At 38.0% G+C, this 18,646-nt stretch overlaps 1 protein-coding gene across 1 annotated transcript in view; it reads right to left on the bottom strand.

Annotated features, from left to right (window-relative positions):
• Positions 1 to 18,646, bottom strand: part of CACNA2D1 (calcium voltage-gated channel auxiliary subunit alpha2delta 1) — a 1,018,968-nt gene that overhangs the window by 165,237 nt on the left and 835,085 nt on the right. Inside the window, 2 exon segments of the mRNA XM_040413129.1 lie at positions 4,187 to 4,265; positions 18,268 to 18,372. Of these exon segments, the coding sequence (XP_040269063.1) occupies positions 4,187 to 4,265; positions 18,268 to 18,372 (184 nt within the window).

Genomic DNA, 18,646 nt, shown 5'->3' on the forward strand with positions numbered 1-18,646 from the left:
CAAGACATGGAGGAACCATAGAGTCAACTAATCTCAGGTGAGATACACCAATTTAAGGAGTGAACAAATAAAACCACTTTATATGATGTGACTATAGATATTATGTGATTGTTGAAGGAAATATCAACTTACTGAACCTCATTGCATGTCTTATATATATGCAGTGTATAGCAGGCAAAGTATGGGAATATCACCAACATTATGGGCACTACAGCACAATCTAAAATGATGTATATTGACCAAATTGGATATTGAACATATCTACAAAGTCGTCATACAGGTATTGCAATCTAATTCATATTTCACTTATGGGAGCTAAGTAATCATCTATATTTATCCATTTATCTATTTATTTTCCCTACAAATATTTTATGTCTATTACCCCCTGATGAACTGCCAGGCGCAGGTGAAACGCGTTTAATAAAATATATAGACATCTCTTTTTCTTCCTTGGGCCATTTTATATATCCCATAGGACATGAAATGTACTTATCATTGAAGTAGGACCTTATCAGGGTTCAGTATAGACATAGGTACGGGGACAGGGTACCTCCACCATTAGGGGGTATGCCTGGGCACAGGTCTTAGTTCTCCAGGGACGTCTAGGAAAAGATATAATTTTCCTGTCCAAAATGTCCCCCTTTACCTGTCTCCATATAGCCATATCAGTTACCTATGTGAATATCTATGTCTCCCTGCAAGTATTTATTCTAATATTTTATTCATGGTGGGAGTTTTCTTAAAGTATCTGTATTTAAGCATAGGTTATCACTTGAGCAGTTTCTTGCTCCGTTACCCCCTAATATTAATAAAGGAATTATTTTTTTTCTACCATCTTATAATTCATATTTCACCTTGATAAAGTGATCGGAGCATATATTACACTGCAATTATTTGGAAAGGCTGGACGCAATCTATCTGTGCGTGTAGAACTAAAATTACCATATACAAACATTGGATATAAAGTACAATTGGTCCTTTGTTGCATATGCAGACAGGAGGATAGACATATTTTTTTAACTAGTTGAGTCACAACTCTAGCTAGCTTGTAAGGAGTGTTACACAGTGAGAGGTTTGGTCTGGGAAAACAGGTATTTTCCTCCCAGCATGTGCTGCTGGGCAGATTTACAGCCAGGTGAAGTCAAATACTAGATCGGATTTTAAGTGCCGATCCGGGTTTTGTCATCACCTGGCTGTCCTTAAATAGGCAGCTGGGCTCAGAAGCAAGGTCTCTATGTTGTGATCTGGGAGCCTTGTGTCTGGATGAAGGCTTGCCACCTGTTTGGCGTGAAAACAGGTTGGTGCTGCTATGCTCAAGGACTCTTTGAGTAGAAATCGCCGCATGGTGTGAATTACTACCAACACCGCAAGGTGACTTTTTGCTTGTTTATGACTGCTTGTTTTGTCACTTAGTATACATATAGGTTCGGGACCGCGCGTATAAATAGATGGTATACAAAACATTTTTTTTCTTTTTTTCTCCTTCTCCTTTTGGAAAGGTACCGAGGTCTGCAGATGTCTTATTGTAGATATCCTGCAACTTATAAAGATACTAATAGTGTAAATCCATACGGTTGCGCTGCCCTGCTCCGCGAGGATATCTTAGATACGCCTGTTGTTGGTGAGTGGCCGTGTAAGTACAATCTGTGCACTGCAGGGCAGCACAACCGTACGGATTTACACTATTATTATCTTTATAAGTTGCAGGATATCTACAAATAAGACATCTGCAGACCTCGGTACCTTTCCAAAAAGGAGAAGGAGAAAAAAGGAAAAAACTGTTTTGTATACCATCTATTTATACGCGCGGTCCGAACCCTATATGTATACGTCATGAAAGTGTGATTGACCCCACAACACTCCTCGGACCTGCAGCGGAACATTTTTGCGGACTGGTGATTAAATATTTTTCTTTTTTATTGTTTTGTCACTTGCCTAATGTGTGAATAAAACACTGAACTGTTTGATCCAAAGAACTTGTTGTTGCCTCTATACTGCGTCCGCTAATCCTGTCTACCAGAGCGAAACCCCACAGGAGTTAGAAACAACAAGTTTATCATCATGTCTGAGCCTGTGTGATAAAACCTGTGCAGGTCTAAAGGTACCTTTACACAAGGCGAATATCGTGTAAATTATAATTAAATCAAGCAAAACTGCACGATTATCGAGCGATGTAAAAGCAATGAACAATAGAGCGCCAACCAACAATCAATAGATTTCTTGTTGGTTCAATCGTTTGTGTGGGCACAAAAATCAATGTTAACAATTTCATACATGCAAACAGGAATCGTTCACTGCATGCACGATTACTGACAATTGTACAAGTAGAACTCCTGGCAAACTGTTTATTCTCTGACCTACTAGAAAGTGATGTCATGTGACCAACTCTCTGATCTCCAAATTACACAAGACAGGGAATCAGTTGCGTCTCTATTCATTCCTATGAGACTGAGAGTGAGGATCCCATAGGAATACATAGAGAAACAGACTTCCTGTCAACAAATAAGATGCTTTGTCAGTTGGAGAGTCTGATTGCCGGTCACATGACACAGGTGAGAAGCATAAGGGGGTATAACTCACAAATACAGGCGCTGGTAAAAAAAAAAATACATTCACTACAGATTACATTATGTACCATTCTAACAAGTCAGAGAATAACATTTTTGTCGGGAGTTCTTCTTTAAGCATGCAACTCAAGCTATCACTCATTTGTCACTCAATCGTACCAATCATCTACTCGTGTAAAGATAGCTTTAGTTTTCTCCCCAACTTTAGTAAGAGTAAATCTGGTCCGAAGTGTTTTGCTAGCATTATCTGGGACTTAAATACTGATGGCATCTGATCAGTGAGGGTCCAACATACAATATCCCACCTCTTGGAAAGAGGCGTCGGTGCTTGGGCAAGTGCTATAGCCTCTTCTTCAGTCACAGTGTCTTTTTGCAACTCAGTTCCATTCAAGTGCTTAGTGAACTTGGATGAGCACTGTAACCTCTTCAAACAGTAGATTGGTGTAGTTTGAACCTCCACCAATCAGATATCTAGTACCTCTCCTGAGGATAGATCATCCGTTTGATTCCCAGGCAACCCTTTAAAAGAAAGGTGAAACTTTTCACCTAGTTGGTGATCATAGTAATTTGATTTATTCTGTGGCAAGGAGCAGTATGGTAACTTTGCCCCATAATAGCTGCTGTATAAGCAGACAGTAAGACGCAATACTAAAAACAGCACAGTACTTTTGTGAAAAATAGACTCTTCTGATGCCTGACTGATGGCATTTAAAGACTCCTTTACATGAGTAGATAATTGATTCAATTGAGTGATGAACAAGTTATTTGAGTCTATAAAGTTCAAGTGACAACCTTTTAGATGGGCAGAGTATTGTGTGAAAATGTATGAGTGTGATTGTGTAACAGTTGCATTTACACTAAAAGGTAACTGACTGTGTAGGTGGTGTTTGGGAAAAAAATTAATTGTGTTAAACCCTTGAAGGTGTGAAAAAAGGGAGTGTTAAAAAGGTGTTTAAAGACCCTTTGGTCCACCTTCTTTACCACCAAAGCCAGCCTTCCCTCTTTTATGCAATCTCCATTTTGTTTTAAGTTCAGACCTCACAATTGCAAGAAGAGCTTGTGGGCAAAATGTCATTTTGCCAAGAAAATGATGGTTTATGTTATAGGGATGGAAGGAATGAACACATTTCAAATCCACACCCTTTTGTGGTTTGCACACATATTTCCGGATGAAGTAATTAACATGTATGACTATCGTAAGGATTCCACACCCACTGTGGCATCCCCTGTGCTGTAATTGATACCTGTTTACTCTTGTGGAATTGTGGACGATGATTTAGGTGTCTACATCAGCGATCACAAGAGCGACAAACTAAATTACCGATTCTCGTTCGATCGTTCAGTGCTTTTACACTAGTCAATAATTGATCACTTTGATCTACTCTTGTTAAGGGCCTTAAGACTGCAGTGGTAATGAGAACCTGACATGTGCTAAAAATAAACATTTCAGATACAGGTCTGAGGCTTATTATAGAACGGAGGGAAATATTAGATAAGGACTCCATACCCCACAAGTGGGAATTAAAATGAATGAACACAAAAATCTCTTTCAAATGTGCCTAGTTATCACCTACAAAAACACATTAGCATTAAAATAAGACATTTTCCAAGTAATGTACCTTTGTTTTCACAAGCCATCCACTGTATGGGCCCCTTATCATAATTATGCTGGCCGACAGAAAAGGTAAATACACGAACCTAGAGAAAGGAATACATAACTGAAGTTAGCATTTGAAGAATTTATGATCTATGTCTACGTCTTATACAGTAGGTTGTACTACAATGTAAAATGTTCATAATTGCCAAATAAACGCTAATAAACTACTTATTCGATTATTTTTCTTAATGTATAATTAAAGAGGATTTGTCACCACTCCTGACATGCCTGTTTCAGCAAATGCTTGCATTTTCCATAAAATAATAAAAGTGCCACATCTTTTTTTATATAACTCTGCAGTGTGATTCAAATAAATAAAGTGTGTCCCTGCACATTCTGATTTCTCACAGGAACACACCCACTACTGGCAACATCCAAATGTCAATGTATTTATATATTTCTGGGAGGAATAATTATTATACATAATTATGCAAAATAAATGTTCCAAAATGGTTATTTCATGGGAATACAGGAGTGGTCCTCTATAATAAGCTATGCTTATAAACAGGAAAATGTGAAAAATCATCATATATGGTGGACATACCATATATTGTACATTTATGTGAGAAAATGTAAGAAGAGAGTATTCTTACGTTATTTATATAGTTATAAATAAAAACCTGATGAAAAATACAAAACTTCAGAATGCCATGCAACATGCAAATAGAATTTAATAAATAGATGAAATCACTAATTCTTGCTTAACCTAACGAATCACAGAAGAATACAATCTGAAAATAATGTGGAGGTTAGGAAACTATGGGGATCATTTACTTACAGAAATGCATCAAAATAAGGCGTATTTCTCACGCAGATTGCAATCTGGTACTTTTTCCTGCTTAAACCAGGTCTACAAAAGTGGGCATGCCGTGGGCAGGGAAAGGGGATGGGCCGGCAGGCCCGTATCATTCATCATTTTCTATGCCTGTTTTAGCCATAGAAAATGGTGTAAATCTATGCCAGCAAGGAAGCTGGAGTAGATTTAGAAGTGGCAGTGGATCTGCTGACTTTATGTAGAGGCCTGTACCTCTACATAACTTTGTCAGAACCACCGCCAGAACAGGACCTTATTAAAATGCCAGTCTTAATAATTGACCTTATATTTTGTAAAATAAAATAAAATAAAAAAAAGCAAATATTTAAGACTTATTTTCAGTCAGGCAACCCCTTCTAAAAAACCAACCTGCCCTGGTAATCAGTAGAATGCTACAGGTCCGGTTGCTGTAACAATCATTTGATGATGTGAGCATGACTCCTTTAATGGGAAACTACCCAGAACTCTTAAGGGAATGTGTGATCAGAAAATAATGAATTGTTTAAATCAAGTTATGTTAGAGATCTTTTATATTTTTTGGTGATATTGTTTTCCTTTTCTTCATCTATATTTAAATACAAATGGTAAAATCCTGCAGTTTTCATAAATGGACACTAGGATAGAATATGACAAGACTTCCTGTTCATTACTTCTACTGTAATAATTTGTAAATCATTAAAGTTGAAGTTGGGCAGAGACACACAGCATTATAAATCATTATAATGCACTGCAGTCCATTCAAAGGAGCAGAGTTTACTCCGGGAATTCCCGCTCCCACATGGAAGAAAACAAGAAGCAAGAATATTGCACATGTAATCTTATGGCTTCACAAAAGCTACCTGCAAGTACTGGAATGAGGGTGTGTGCAAAAACTAAAGACAAAGAGAAGAAGTCTTTGGAGAGATAATACGCCACATCATAGATAGATATCATAGCTTCTATGTAAACCTGGAGCTAAAATATCATAGCTTTAAAACTGAAATACTTGGGGGAAGGCGGCTGGGAGAGGGGGAACTATAATTTCACTCATTAAATAAAAAATACATGTTTACTGCAGTGCTCTGAAGACCAGAACTCTGCCAAAAATAAATAGCATTCCGGTATGTCTAGTTTCCTATTCCTCTCTACCATATTTTCGTCACTGAGCTTACTGACAGAGGGTCAATGTCATATATGTAAACAGAATGTCCTGTGTCTTTCAAAAATCAACAAACAGTAAATTAGTTGTAAGAAGTTGAAAAAAATTTATAATTATTGGAAAAATAACAGCAGGTCCTTTTTTTTTTTACTAATGTCCAGCGGGTGGTGGCTTCTTTCTTTCTGACCTTAATTTGTAAGAGGTCACATGAAGAACAACACTTTATAAATTGCCCATGATCACCTCTAATGATAACAGAGAGAAAATCAGTAATTGGAAGAGGATTTGTGGAAAAAGAACAGAGTGAAAAATGTAAAATACTAACAGATCTGAATCATTCCTCTGCATGACCTTACTTGGGATACCATAGAAACCCTTTTGAGATATACCAGACACAAAAGACCGGTGAATGTACATCTCTAAATTGCAGATGCTTCCACGAAAGTTTAGAGACATAATACAGTGCATTAAACACTGACCTTTGTAAAGTAAAGGAGGTAACGGACTTATCCAAACATTTAAGTATCAGGTTCTCTAAGTAATACTTTTAATAAAAACATATAACAAATATGAGACAACAGCTTCCCTGACTGAATCCATTAGTGCTTTCCATGTCATTGAATGTGAAAAATTAGTACTTTTATAATTGGATTAAAACAGATGCAGCGGCATAGGCTGAAGGGCTCATTGCAATGTATACTAGATCATACTTTCTAAATGTAGACATTTTTCTATATAGCAAAAAATCTATAAAACCAGGAGTGTAGCTAGGAGCTGACTGGTTATTTTCCCCTGGATGGTGGGTACTCGGGGGTACCAAGAATGCCCTCTGCATTGACTAGGGTACTTAGATAGCGGGTTAGGACAGGGTTTTCTGAGATCTTTTTACTGATAGGTGGGTTTCCGACACCAGGGACCTATGGTATTTTAGAAGGCAACCGGACTCACAATAGCGCCACGGCATTCTCATAGCTTTACCTAGGCCATGGGCCGTCACGCTCATCGGTCACATTGCCTATGCACAGCTTAGTCCCATAGAAGTGAATGAGGCTGAGCTGCAATACCAAGCACAGCCGCTATCCAATGAACTGCGCTGTGCTTGGTGAGCTGAGAGAAGGCTGTAACGCTACTGCTAGTGCCAGTGCTTTCACAAACAGCTATCCAGAGTATAGGTCATCAGTAAAATGATCTCATAAAACCCCATTTAATCTTCTCTCTGTCTGAGTAAAATTCTAAATATCACTCTGCATAGGGTACGTTCACACTACTGTCTTTTAGACTGTATGTGCAGATGGGATTGCACAAATATATTTTTTCATTAGTTATCTAATCTGTTCTCCAATATATGAAAAAGATTGGACAACTTGAATTGTTATACTGAATGACAGGTTTAATTCACTATGGGGTACCCAGTGTTATGAAAATGAAGCCACGCTGAGCACCAGAGAACGATAGGTGGGGGATAGGGAGAGCAGTACAAATATAACTTTGGTAGAGCTTTTTATCTCTTCAGTAGTGTGAATATGAAGTTTTATTTATCCAGATTCTGCTCGTTAAGTGCACTGGAGGCAGAATTTCACACTGAAGTAAACTCTGCTCTCTGCATTGAATTGCATCACAGGCCCTTCCCTCCGCTATGAGTGACAGCTGTTGCATCCAATCTGGAGACTACTAGCAAAGGGGCGGGGCTGTGAAGCAGCTCAATAAGAAGAGTGCACCAATGCAGTTGCAATAGCAGAACCTGGCAAAATAATATTTCATATTCACACTCCTGATAACCAAAGTCCAAAAATTGTATGATTGCACTGATCTCCCTAAATCCTACAAAGTGCTAGTGTCCCTTTAATCACTGCATAATTAAAAGTTCTGTAACTTTCTAAAATAAAATAAATAAATAAAAAAGACTTGGTGTCTGAATTCTTCCATAGGTTCAAGTTCTCTGCTTGATTTCTGTGAATGTGTACCATTTTGTATACATTTTGAGGTGGAAAACTTGTCATGGATAACTGACATACAATGTATCAGAGCTCTCTCTTGTTATAAGAGTAGCATCTTTGTAAGTTGGAGATCATGCTTCCACCTAACATTAGTGGTGGTGAGCATTCTATGGGGGAGATTTATCAAACTAGTGTAAAGTAGAACTGGCTTAGTTGCCCATAGCAACCAATCAGATTCCACCTTTCATTTTTCACAGTTCCTTTGGAAAATGAAAAGTGATATATCATGTGTTGCTATGTAGACATATTAGGTATTGCCGTGTCCATAACAACCAGGTCTATTAAATTATCACATGACCCTCAGATGAACACCGTAAAAAAAAAAAAACTGTGTCAAAAAAGCCATTTTTTGCCACCTTACATCACAAAAAGTGTAATACCAAGCGATCAAAAAGTCTTACGCACCCCCAAATAGTACCAATAAAATTGTCATCTCATTCCGCAAAAAATGAGACCCCATCTAAGACAATCGCCCAAAAAATAAAAAAGACTATGGCTCTCAGAATATGGAGACACTAAAAAATCTTTTTTTTTTCAAAAGTTCTTAATTATGTATAACTGAAACAAACAACCAAAAAAAGTATTCATAATTGGTCGCGTCCGTAATAACCTGATCTATAAAAATAGCACATGATCTAACCTGTCAGATGAACAATGCAAAAAACAAAAAAATAAAAACTGTGGCAAAACAGCTATTTTCAAATTATCCCAATAAAATCTGCCCTCCAAAAACCACATGGCACTCCTTTCCTGCTGCACCGTGACCGTACAGCAGTTTATGATAACAGAATCAGGGTAATAAATATTGAGTTTTGTTTGGCTGTTAACCCTTGCTTTGCTACCGAAAAAAAATGGATTAATGTGGAAAATCTGCCAAAAAAGTGAAATTCTGAAATGTTATGTACATTTTCCTTTAATTTTTGTGAAACACCTAAAGGGTTAACAAAGTTTGTAAAATCTTTTTTAAATACCTTGAGGGGTGTAGTTTCTAAAATGGAGCCATTTATGGCTGGTTTATTTTATATAAGCCCCACAAAGTTACTTCAGACCTGAACTGGTCCTTGAAAACTGGGTTTTGGAAATTTTCTGAAAAATTTCATGATTTGCTTCTAAACTTCTTAGCCTTCTAACGTGAATAAAAAATAAAATGGCATTCACAAAATGATCCAAACATAAAGTAGACATATGGGAAATGTAAAGTAATAACTATTATGAGGTATCACTATCTGTTTTAAAAGCAGATAAATTGAAAATTGGAAAGTTTAAAATTTTTAAAATTTTTGGGAAAATCTGGGATTTTTTTGAAATAAAAATGAAAAATATTGACTTAAATTTACCACTATAATGAAGTACAATGTGTCACAAGAAAACAATCTCAAAATGGTTTGGATAAGTTAAAGAGTTCCAAAGTTATTACCACATAAAATGACACATGTCAAATAAAAAAAATAACGGCCTGGTCCTTAAGGTAAAAAATGGTAGGGTCCTGAAGAGGTTAAGGGCCAAATCAGTTCTGAAGTGACTTTGAGGGGTTACATAACAGAAAACACCAATAAATGACCCCATTTTATAAACTACACCACTTTGATTAGTAAAAACTTAATTCAGAAACTTTGCTAACCCTTTAGGTGTTCCACATGAATTAAAGCAAAATGGGGGTGAAATTTAAAAAATGGCTTTTTTTGCAGATTTTTTTATTTCAATCCACAAGCTGGTGGCAGTTGAAGGATGTAACTGAGCATGAGCGTCCACCTCAGTGATGTTACTGAGGAGGCATAGAAATAAGAAAAAAACAAATGGCAGGTTGCGCTATACAGATACATTTAACGGAATAAGTGGCTTTACTAAATTTTAAATTACATGCAGTTAGAAAAGTATTCAGTTCCATTCCCTCGTCCGTATGAATGGTCTGAATCCGTTCCGGTGTGGACCCATTCATTTTTAATGGGGCCGGAATGGATGTTGACAGCACACTATGTGCTGTCCGCATCTGGATTTTTCGGATCCACACTTCCGGATCCGCAATTCCATTCCCGAAACTGCAGACAAGAAAAGGCATTTTCTATTATAGTGCTGGCGATGTGCGGTCCGCGAAATGCGGAACTCACATTGCCTGTGTCCGTGTTTTGGGGATTCGCAAAACAGTTCCGGACGTGTGAATGGACTGTTAACCTTGCTACATAGGCAACCTCATATTGACACGTGAGTACATTTGTAACAATTACAATGTTTCTGCTTCTGTAGAATATGGGTCATTAGGAGGTTTTCCTAAGAACTCAAGTAAAGTTTAAAACTTCTAGTTCTTTCTTATCAAAATATATGACATGCTTAGTTTACAAAAAGCTTTATTAATGTTACTCTGATGCTATTTTAGGATTTACCATAATATTTCTAAATTGACCTCCTGCAAAGAAACATTGACTTTGACAAATGTCACTTGCTCTGTGTATACAACTTTTTGCTGGAAATTTTGAATAAATAAAGGACATCAGTATGTTACATTACAGGAAATATTAACTTTTAGATTAGATTGTTATAACTGAGACAACTGGATTTTTGCTGCCAATGTCAGAGTTTACAAAATCTCCTATGGGCCAGTATCTACTTGAATAAAATTGGTACAAAAGAAGGATCTTAAAAAACTTGATGCAGTGAATATTTTAATTGCTGTTCATTTGAGTGTTGTTCATTGGATAAAAGAAATAAATAACATAAATAAAAACATGGCAAATTTTGTAATATCCTTTAAAATGTTGGTAGTGTTTATTCAGGGATATTTCACGTATGTTGTCAAAATTTATTGACAAATTAGATCAAGTACTTTTTTCTTTAAGTGTCCATCTCAAAAGCAATTTCTTTATCTTTAGTTTTACAGAAAACTGCTTCCACAATTTTCTTTCTGCATCTCTAGCAGAATGGATGCATAGTACTTAACTGATTTAAAAACAGGGGAATGGCCTTGACTAGTGGTGCAACCTTTGTAAGGTGTAGATTGTCATATCTTTCAATAATCTTTTTTGTCCTCCTAATATAGTTAAAGAGGTTCTCCAGGATTTTTATATAGATGGCCCTCCCTCAATATCCTATCAACAGGTTTTTTTTTTACATCTCGGAAGATCCATCAAGAATATACATAGCTGAGTCACATTATTATGACCACCAGCTAATTTCCAAAGCAACTGCCATGTGCAACATGGACAGAGGCTAGACGGGCTGACAGTGACTCAAAAGGTCCTGGTAGGTTGTTTCAGTTATTTGGAGCAATGCTGACTGCAGTGAATCCCACAGCTGCTGGAGGATGCCTGGAGGAGGATCCATAGGGTGAACTACGATATTCAAAGTGGTCCCACAGATGCTTAACTGGGTTCAAGTCTGGGGAATTTCAACCAATGCTCTTTCAACCAATGTTGGACATATCTAGCCGTGTGACATTTCACATTGTCTTGCTAGAAAATCCCTTTCGCTAATCCCTAAGGCGTCCTATTTCTATAGCAACACTGGTCATGTGACTTATTCAGGCTATCACGCGACCCGGAGGCTCCAGCTAGGAGCCTAATAGCGTCTTTCGCTACCTGGCGACTAAGTCACGTGATCGCACTACAGTGAACATGTGACCGGAAGACCTTCCCTTGTCCAGTCCTACATATCCATGACCTCAGATAACACACTTGCTGGGAACACAATAGCTTCTATCGCTCCCTGGATACCAGGTCACGTGGTTGCACCACACAGCATCCACGTGACCGGAAGACTTCCTCCATCTGGTCCTTGGCATCCACAACCTCAGCAATTGACACACTAGCGTAAATCGCTCTCTGGTAACCGTGTCACATGATCGCATCAGCAATCATGTGACTCCACGGCACCAGCCCCATATCCTACTTAAATCTCTTTAAAAGGAAATAAATAAGAATGAAAAGCACACTAATTGCCACATCTTATCATTATGTATTTCAAGCAGCACATATATGCCTATGATTGTCTACTTTTAATCTAAATACATTTTTAATTATATGCAAATGAAGAGACACCCTTAGACAGTACCACTCCCACTAGGCTGTCCAGGGATGCTCCTTTAGTGATTTTTTAGGGTTTAAATACCTGCTGTACATGTTTTATTGTTTATTAAGCCATTTTAACCTGATGAAGGGGGCTCTAGACCCCCAAAACACATTGTTTTAAAATTGGCAAAAAAGAATACTCAATAAAGAAGAAGATCCTTTATTCTCTACCCAAGTGTCCTGGTAAGGTGTCTTTGCGCCAACCTGCAGTCCTGCTATCTATACATTGCAAATTTCTTTGGAGAAGACTGGGCCTCATCTCCTAAAGCTGTGGGACACGACAGCTGCATACCCACTTGCCGGACACGTTTTACTTACAAACGCACGATAGAGTTGTGCCTATTTATAGCACAACTCCATAAGGTGAGCCTCCACTTTTTATTCTCCGCAATTGTTCCACAACCTGTGAACCTACTACCCTATGGCGTGCTCTCTCTTTTTGCTGTCTTAGCAAAATTTGCCCGATTACTGAAACGTTCCCTGTATGGCTGTGCTGTCAATCACACAATCTTTTCACACAATACATCTATCTACTCAGCTCTGTACTACACTGCCCAGAGCACTGTGTTTGTGGTTTTCCATACAACATTTAAATGTACTCATTACCTTAAATTTGTGAATAATAGCAGTGCTCATGAAAAACGGTTCACTGAGAAAGTCAGAGTTCCTACATCTGCATGCTCCCCACGGGGAAGTACATAGTGCAAGGACAACTCCACCAGAAAACGTATAATAGCTCAATTACCTTATTATTCATGGTTTGAAACGAGATACTATACGACATAACTGCTCTCACATACAATAAACCAAGTAAATACATGGAAAATTGTCACATTGTAGCCTTCCGTACAAGACCTTCTTGGTAGGACACATGATTTGTGTCCCATCATCTTCTTACTGCAGTACCAGGCAGTTTAAAATTTACTATTACATTATTCAACGGAAGCAGAGAGTAAGCCTATGAAACAGGGCTTACATATCTATGCTGAATAAATCTCTCTGTCCTTTCTCAAGAGATTTTCAGAAGTCTGTATATGATGGATAGTCTAACCGCCTTGTATCCACTTGCCGGCATGCTATTATCCTGTATAATTTCCGTTCTCTTCCAGGCCCAGCACCAGCAGGTGTTTGGAGACCTAATTTAATAGAGTTGGACTTCTGAGGACACTTCAGCATCTGCTTGTGTTTCATACTTTTTCATACTGAAATTATAATTCTGATTAATGTACTAGATGTTAATATAAAAAATATCCAGGAATATTGCATTGTGAAATGGCAGGTTTCTGCACGTGTCGAAAGTTCTTATGCTGAACAGAATAAGTATATTTCTAATACTGTAGCACATCCATCACTATCAGATTAGAGATAATAAATTGGGTAACATTTATGCATATCTATTGGAAAACTGACCACATATCCTTAGTAATCAGTGGCATAACTAGAAATTACTGAGCCCCACAGCAAATTTTTAAATAGGCTCCCCCCCAACCAGCAACTCCTGTGCAACCCCCACTCTTGAGGTAGTCAAGATTAAGCTCTCAGATGAGGCCGGACAGCCGCTCCTTCTGTTTCCTATAGTGTCACTGTATATAATGTCATTGTATAATACTCTTGAGGGGGCCCTGACAATAAAATCTTTTAGTCCTCCTCCTAGTTGGGCCCCTTCTGAGTTTGGGCCCATGAGCAGCTACTACCTCTGCATCCCCTATAGCTATACCCCTGTTAGTAATAGTTAAATCAACACTTTTTACCAGTAACAGCAGGATTTGCAAACGGGGAGATGATTTGCTTTAATTGGATCCTATAAGGGCTCGTTCAGAAGATTGATGTAACATTTGGCCTGAGTTTTGTCAATGAAAACCTGTTTTCCATTATCTCAGACAGTCTTTAGCTTGTCCTTTTTTTCCATCTGTGTGGCATCAGTTCAGTTGTCATCAGTTTTCGACGTCAGTGACAGAAAATAAGTGGAATGCACACCCACATCTCTAGCAACCATCAGTAAATAAGGGACTGCACACAGATGGCGTCCATGTGCTGTCAATATTTTTTTCCACTGTCCTGTTCACTTGAATGGGCCAGTCTAGCGTGAAAAACAACTGACGATAGAACATACTGCAATTTATTCCGGAACGAAAGGGTGGTCAGTGAAAAAAAGCTGAAATGTAAATTGACCCATTAATGCATTATTCATCTGTGTGCTGTCCAGTCTACACTCGTACAGCAGCAGGATGGATAAGCCCTAAGCCTAAAACGCCATGGTGAGACTGGCCCCATGCGGTCAAGCCATGACACTCTGCGGGAAAATCATGCAGTCATTGGATGCAGTGGGTGGGCAAGGATTGGTCGCATGTGCCCAGCTGTACCAAGGGGTCGTACCCTAAGGGCTCATGCACACGAACGTATTTTATTTCCGTATGTGGAACCATTCATTTCAATGGGTCCGCAAAACAACAGAAGTTACTCAGTGTGCATTCTGTTTCCGTATGTCCGTATGTCCATATGTCCGTTCCGCAAAAAAATAGAACATGTCCTATTGTCTGCAATATGGAGAAGGATAGGACTGTTCTATTAGGGGCCAGCTGTTCCGTAAAATACAGAATGCACACGGATATCATCCGCATTTTTTGCGGATCCGTGTTTTGCGGACCACAAAATACATACGGTCGTGTGCATGAGTCCTAAAGTTGTTAATCTGAAGCCACTGGAGCTTCACTGCACAACAATCTAGTAACTACTGAGAGTATTACTTCTAAAATACAAACGTTTCCTAAAAAAAAATCCAAAATACATGATCCTCCACTATCTATACATCACTCTGCAGCATGCCGGAGTATCTCCAGAAGTAAGATCTGAGAGGGAGACAAGAATAAGAGGGGAACATGGCTATTGGCTCAAATCTGACACGGGCGTTATATGCATGGCTTTTCAATTTTTTGTTGTAATGGCATTGGCTTCCTCTGGGCAGCGGAGCACCATCCAATTCGTAAGGCCTTCTTCACATATCCAGGATTCTGCCTGGATGTACACACTGAAATCAGGACAGAATCCACTGCTCCTCAGCTATACCTGTAAATGCATATGAATTTTAGGGAAAATAGTTGCATAGAATAATGAACAGAAGCAGATTTGGATCCACTACCTGTTCATTCTTTACATGGATTCTACACTGAAAACGATTACCATTTAACTTCAATAGAGCCAATCCATGGGTGAGTCCATGTTAATGCAGTTGCAAATCCAATGCAGAAATTCCGAGCTTCGGCCATGGCATTCTGCTGCATATTTTAACTAAAATCTATTTTCTTGGACAACAGGGGGCAATATTTTTCCATTTGCATGCACGTTCAGGGTCCATTCACACGTCCGTTGTTTCTTTCCTGATCTGTTCCGTTTTTTGCGGAACAGATCTGGACCAGATCTGGACCAATTCATTTTCAATGGGTCCTGAAAAAAAACGGACAGCTCAATGTCTGATTTTTTTTCAGGACCCATTGAAAATAAATGGGTCCAGATCTGGTCCAGATCTGTTCTGCAAAAAACGGAACAGATCAGGAAAGAAACAACGGACGTGTGAATAAGGCCTAAATCTTAGCTCTGTCCCTACAAGACCAGTAATAGAGTATTTTTCCAACCCGTGTCTTCCTCTATGTGGAACAGATATGTGCTTCACTGATAGCTTGCACTATAAGTACTATAACAGGAATCAGCAACCTCTCAGCATCCACACTTATTCGGCTGTTCTTGTAACTTCCATAAAAGTGAAAGGAGGATTCTCGAAGTTGTAGTTTGAGAACAGCTGGAGTGTTGGAGGTTGCTGATCCCTGGACTAAAACCACTCTTGATGAGACTGGCACTACTGAAAATACTATCAGCTATAAACATTGTTCACATTGGCCCAAATTACTAATGAGATTCTGCCTTAAATTGCACCAAATATGTCCAAAAGGGGCTGAATCTGTGGGAATTCCTGATTTACAACAGCGTCAAACCTCCAGAAAACAGCTAAACAAATGAGAGCAGCTTGTAAGCATCAGAATACATCTTTAGTGGCTCAATGACCACAGTTTGATTTACCGTATATTTCATACTCTTCAAATTGACTTCAGTCATGAATAACATGGAACACCTATGAGAAATTAGCAAAAGGGATTGCTGTTGATATCATTTTTACAGTGTCTCACTACTGACACCTTGTGGCAGCTAAATGTATTTTACATTTAAAAGCAAATCTCAAAGATATGGAAGTCACCCAGGACTTTCATAGCCATATAACAGCACAATTTATTAATAGAAGATCTTACTGGATTTTAATAAAGAAACGGTGCAGGTAATAATTATAGAGGAATTGGAGTTCTCTCTTGATTTTAAGAGGTACACGAGAAAGCCCCTGTTTATATTTTACAGCACTAACTTCTCTCTTTCTGGCTACTGGGACAGAGGAGCACTTCAAGCCACCAACAATGGCTGTCCAAAATCGAGCAGAGCTAATAAACATTAGTAGATCTACAAATAACCTGCTTAAAGTACTGTCTCTTTATTAACGGTAAAAGTAACAGCATTGAATAATGTAGTTAGGAACTCTGATACATTTGGTGAACATATGGCTAGGTAGTCCCCTACTGGGTACATCCTTAATCACTCAGCATAATGTTCAGTTTTCAGAGCTGAAATCTTTTTCAAATAACTTAATTCTGTGTATGAGTTGGGCTACATGAATTGTTTATTGCTTTTTGTAAAATGTGAACAGTTCTCCTATTACTAGGAAGAAAACAGTAGTTGTGAACAATACATTTATTCGTTTTTGCAAATTTGTAAAAAAAAAAAGCTAAATCAATGACTATGTGAAGTAACATATGGTGTACAATAGTATGATATCATTAAGGACCCATTAATCACAGGTAACCACAGGTAAAGACAGGAACGCAAAAGGGAAGGAAGGAGGAGGGAAAGTAAAAATTGTAATAGTTATAATAATTAGTGAAAAGTGTATCCATGCTATAGAATTCAATCCAAATTTGTGAAAAAATAAACATTTTTAACATTAAAGTAGTATTCTATAGAATTCGAATTTTAGGTGATTAGATTTGGGAGAATTTTTTTGGAGGAGGAGAGAGAGAGAGACAGAGAGAGAGCGAGAAAGGGAGAAGGAGGACAATTGAAGCACTTACAGTTTGGATCAAAAAGAATCGGATTGGACCTGAATAGTGTTTACCACAATTTGCTCATCTCAAATGGGCATTAAATAAAAAGGGCTTATGAAGCTCCAATCATATAAAAGTTAGAAACATTACTCCTGGTCTTAATAACAAATGCTTGTCCGTATATATGTATACATCAGCATATCTGTATGTATGTACGCATCAGCAATTCTGATTAGATGCAAACTGCATTTCATTACCCTGTATTTATACGTGTAATGACAATAAAATGTAATCAATCAATCAATCAATTGTCCCTTCACATCAGGTCCTATGAAATGCAACTTTAAACAAACACCATTTGACTCTGTCAGTCGGTCAGTGCTCCTTTGGAGGTATAACTGCACCATGTGAAAGAAAACTAAGACTTTCCAATATCTTTTTCAGTATTGCAGTTGATAAGAAGTGTCTAAGTAGGTATTTTTTGTCGATTTTTAGAGGAGCAGGAATAAGAGACAATAATGCTGTCTCAGGCATATAAAGCTCATTAGACATCACCTGAAATTGTTTCACTGTGATGCTCATTTTAGAAATGGCTTCGCCAGTGATTGAACTGTATTTAACCCAATGGAGAAGAAAGAAGAAAAAAAAACATATATAGGTTTGGAGAAGTAAATTTTGATCACCTCACCTGCGGCCTAAAACCTGACCAACAAGGAAATAGTGATAGATTGCCCATCTGGATAACAATGCATATCCAGACAAAAGGGATCTCTTTGAAACCACTCTGCCCTGTGCTCTCAATGCCAAGTTCACCTTACAATAAGAAGCAGTTCTGGATATTATACTTGTAGATATTCCTATGACACACATTGTATACTAGGACAGTACTTACTGTTTTATTCTTGTTGTATAGCTTAAATGTTTCTGTCGCCTTATCCTCTCCTCCATCAGTGAACAGCATGATGATCTTATTACAGTTCGCTCTGGATACATTTGTCTGCAGGAAGATTATCATTGATATGTAATTAAAAAACAATGTGTTTACATATTTTGGACACCTCTTATAAATAATAATTACAACGACATTTTAAACAAGCAAATTATAGCAACCAAATAAATGAGCAATGAAAAAGTGTCATATTGGGTATTAAATTACCGTGACATGATGAAAGCAATATAACAGCAACCAGCCTTGTAGATATTAGTCCATGAATTAAGTATCATGGTTTAAGATAAGATTTATGTAATGGGTATACACACACATTATTCTA

This window comes from Bufo bufo, chromosome 1 (genome assembly GCF_905171765.1).
Source record: "Bufo bufo chromosome 1, aBufBuf1.1, whole genome shotgun sequence".
Lineage (NCBI taxonomy): Eukaryota > Metazoa > Chordata > Amphibia > Anura > Bufonidae > Bufo > Bufo bufo.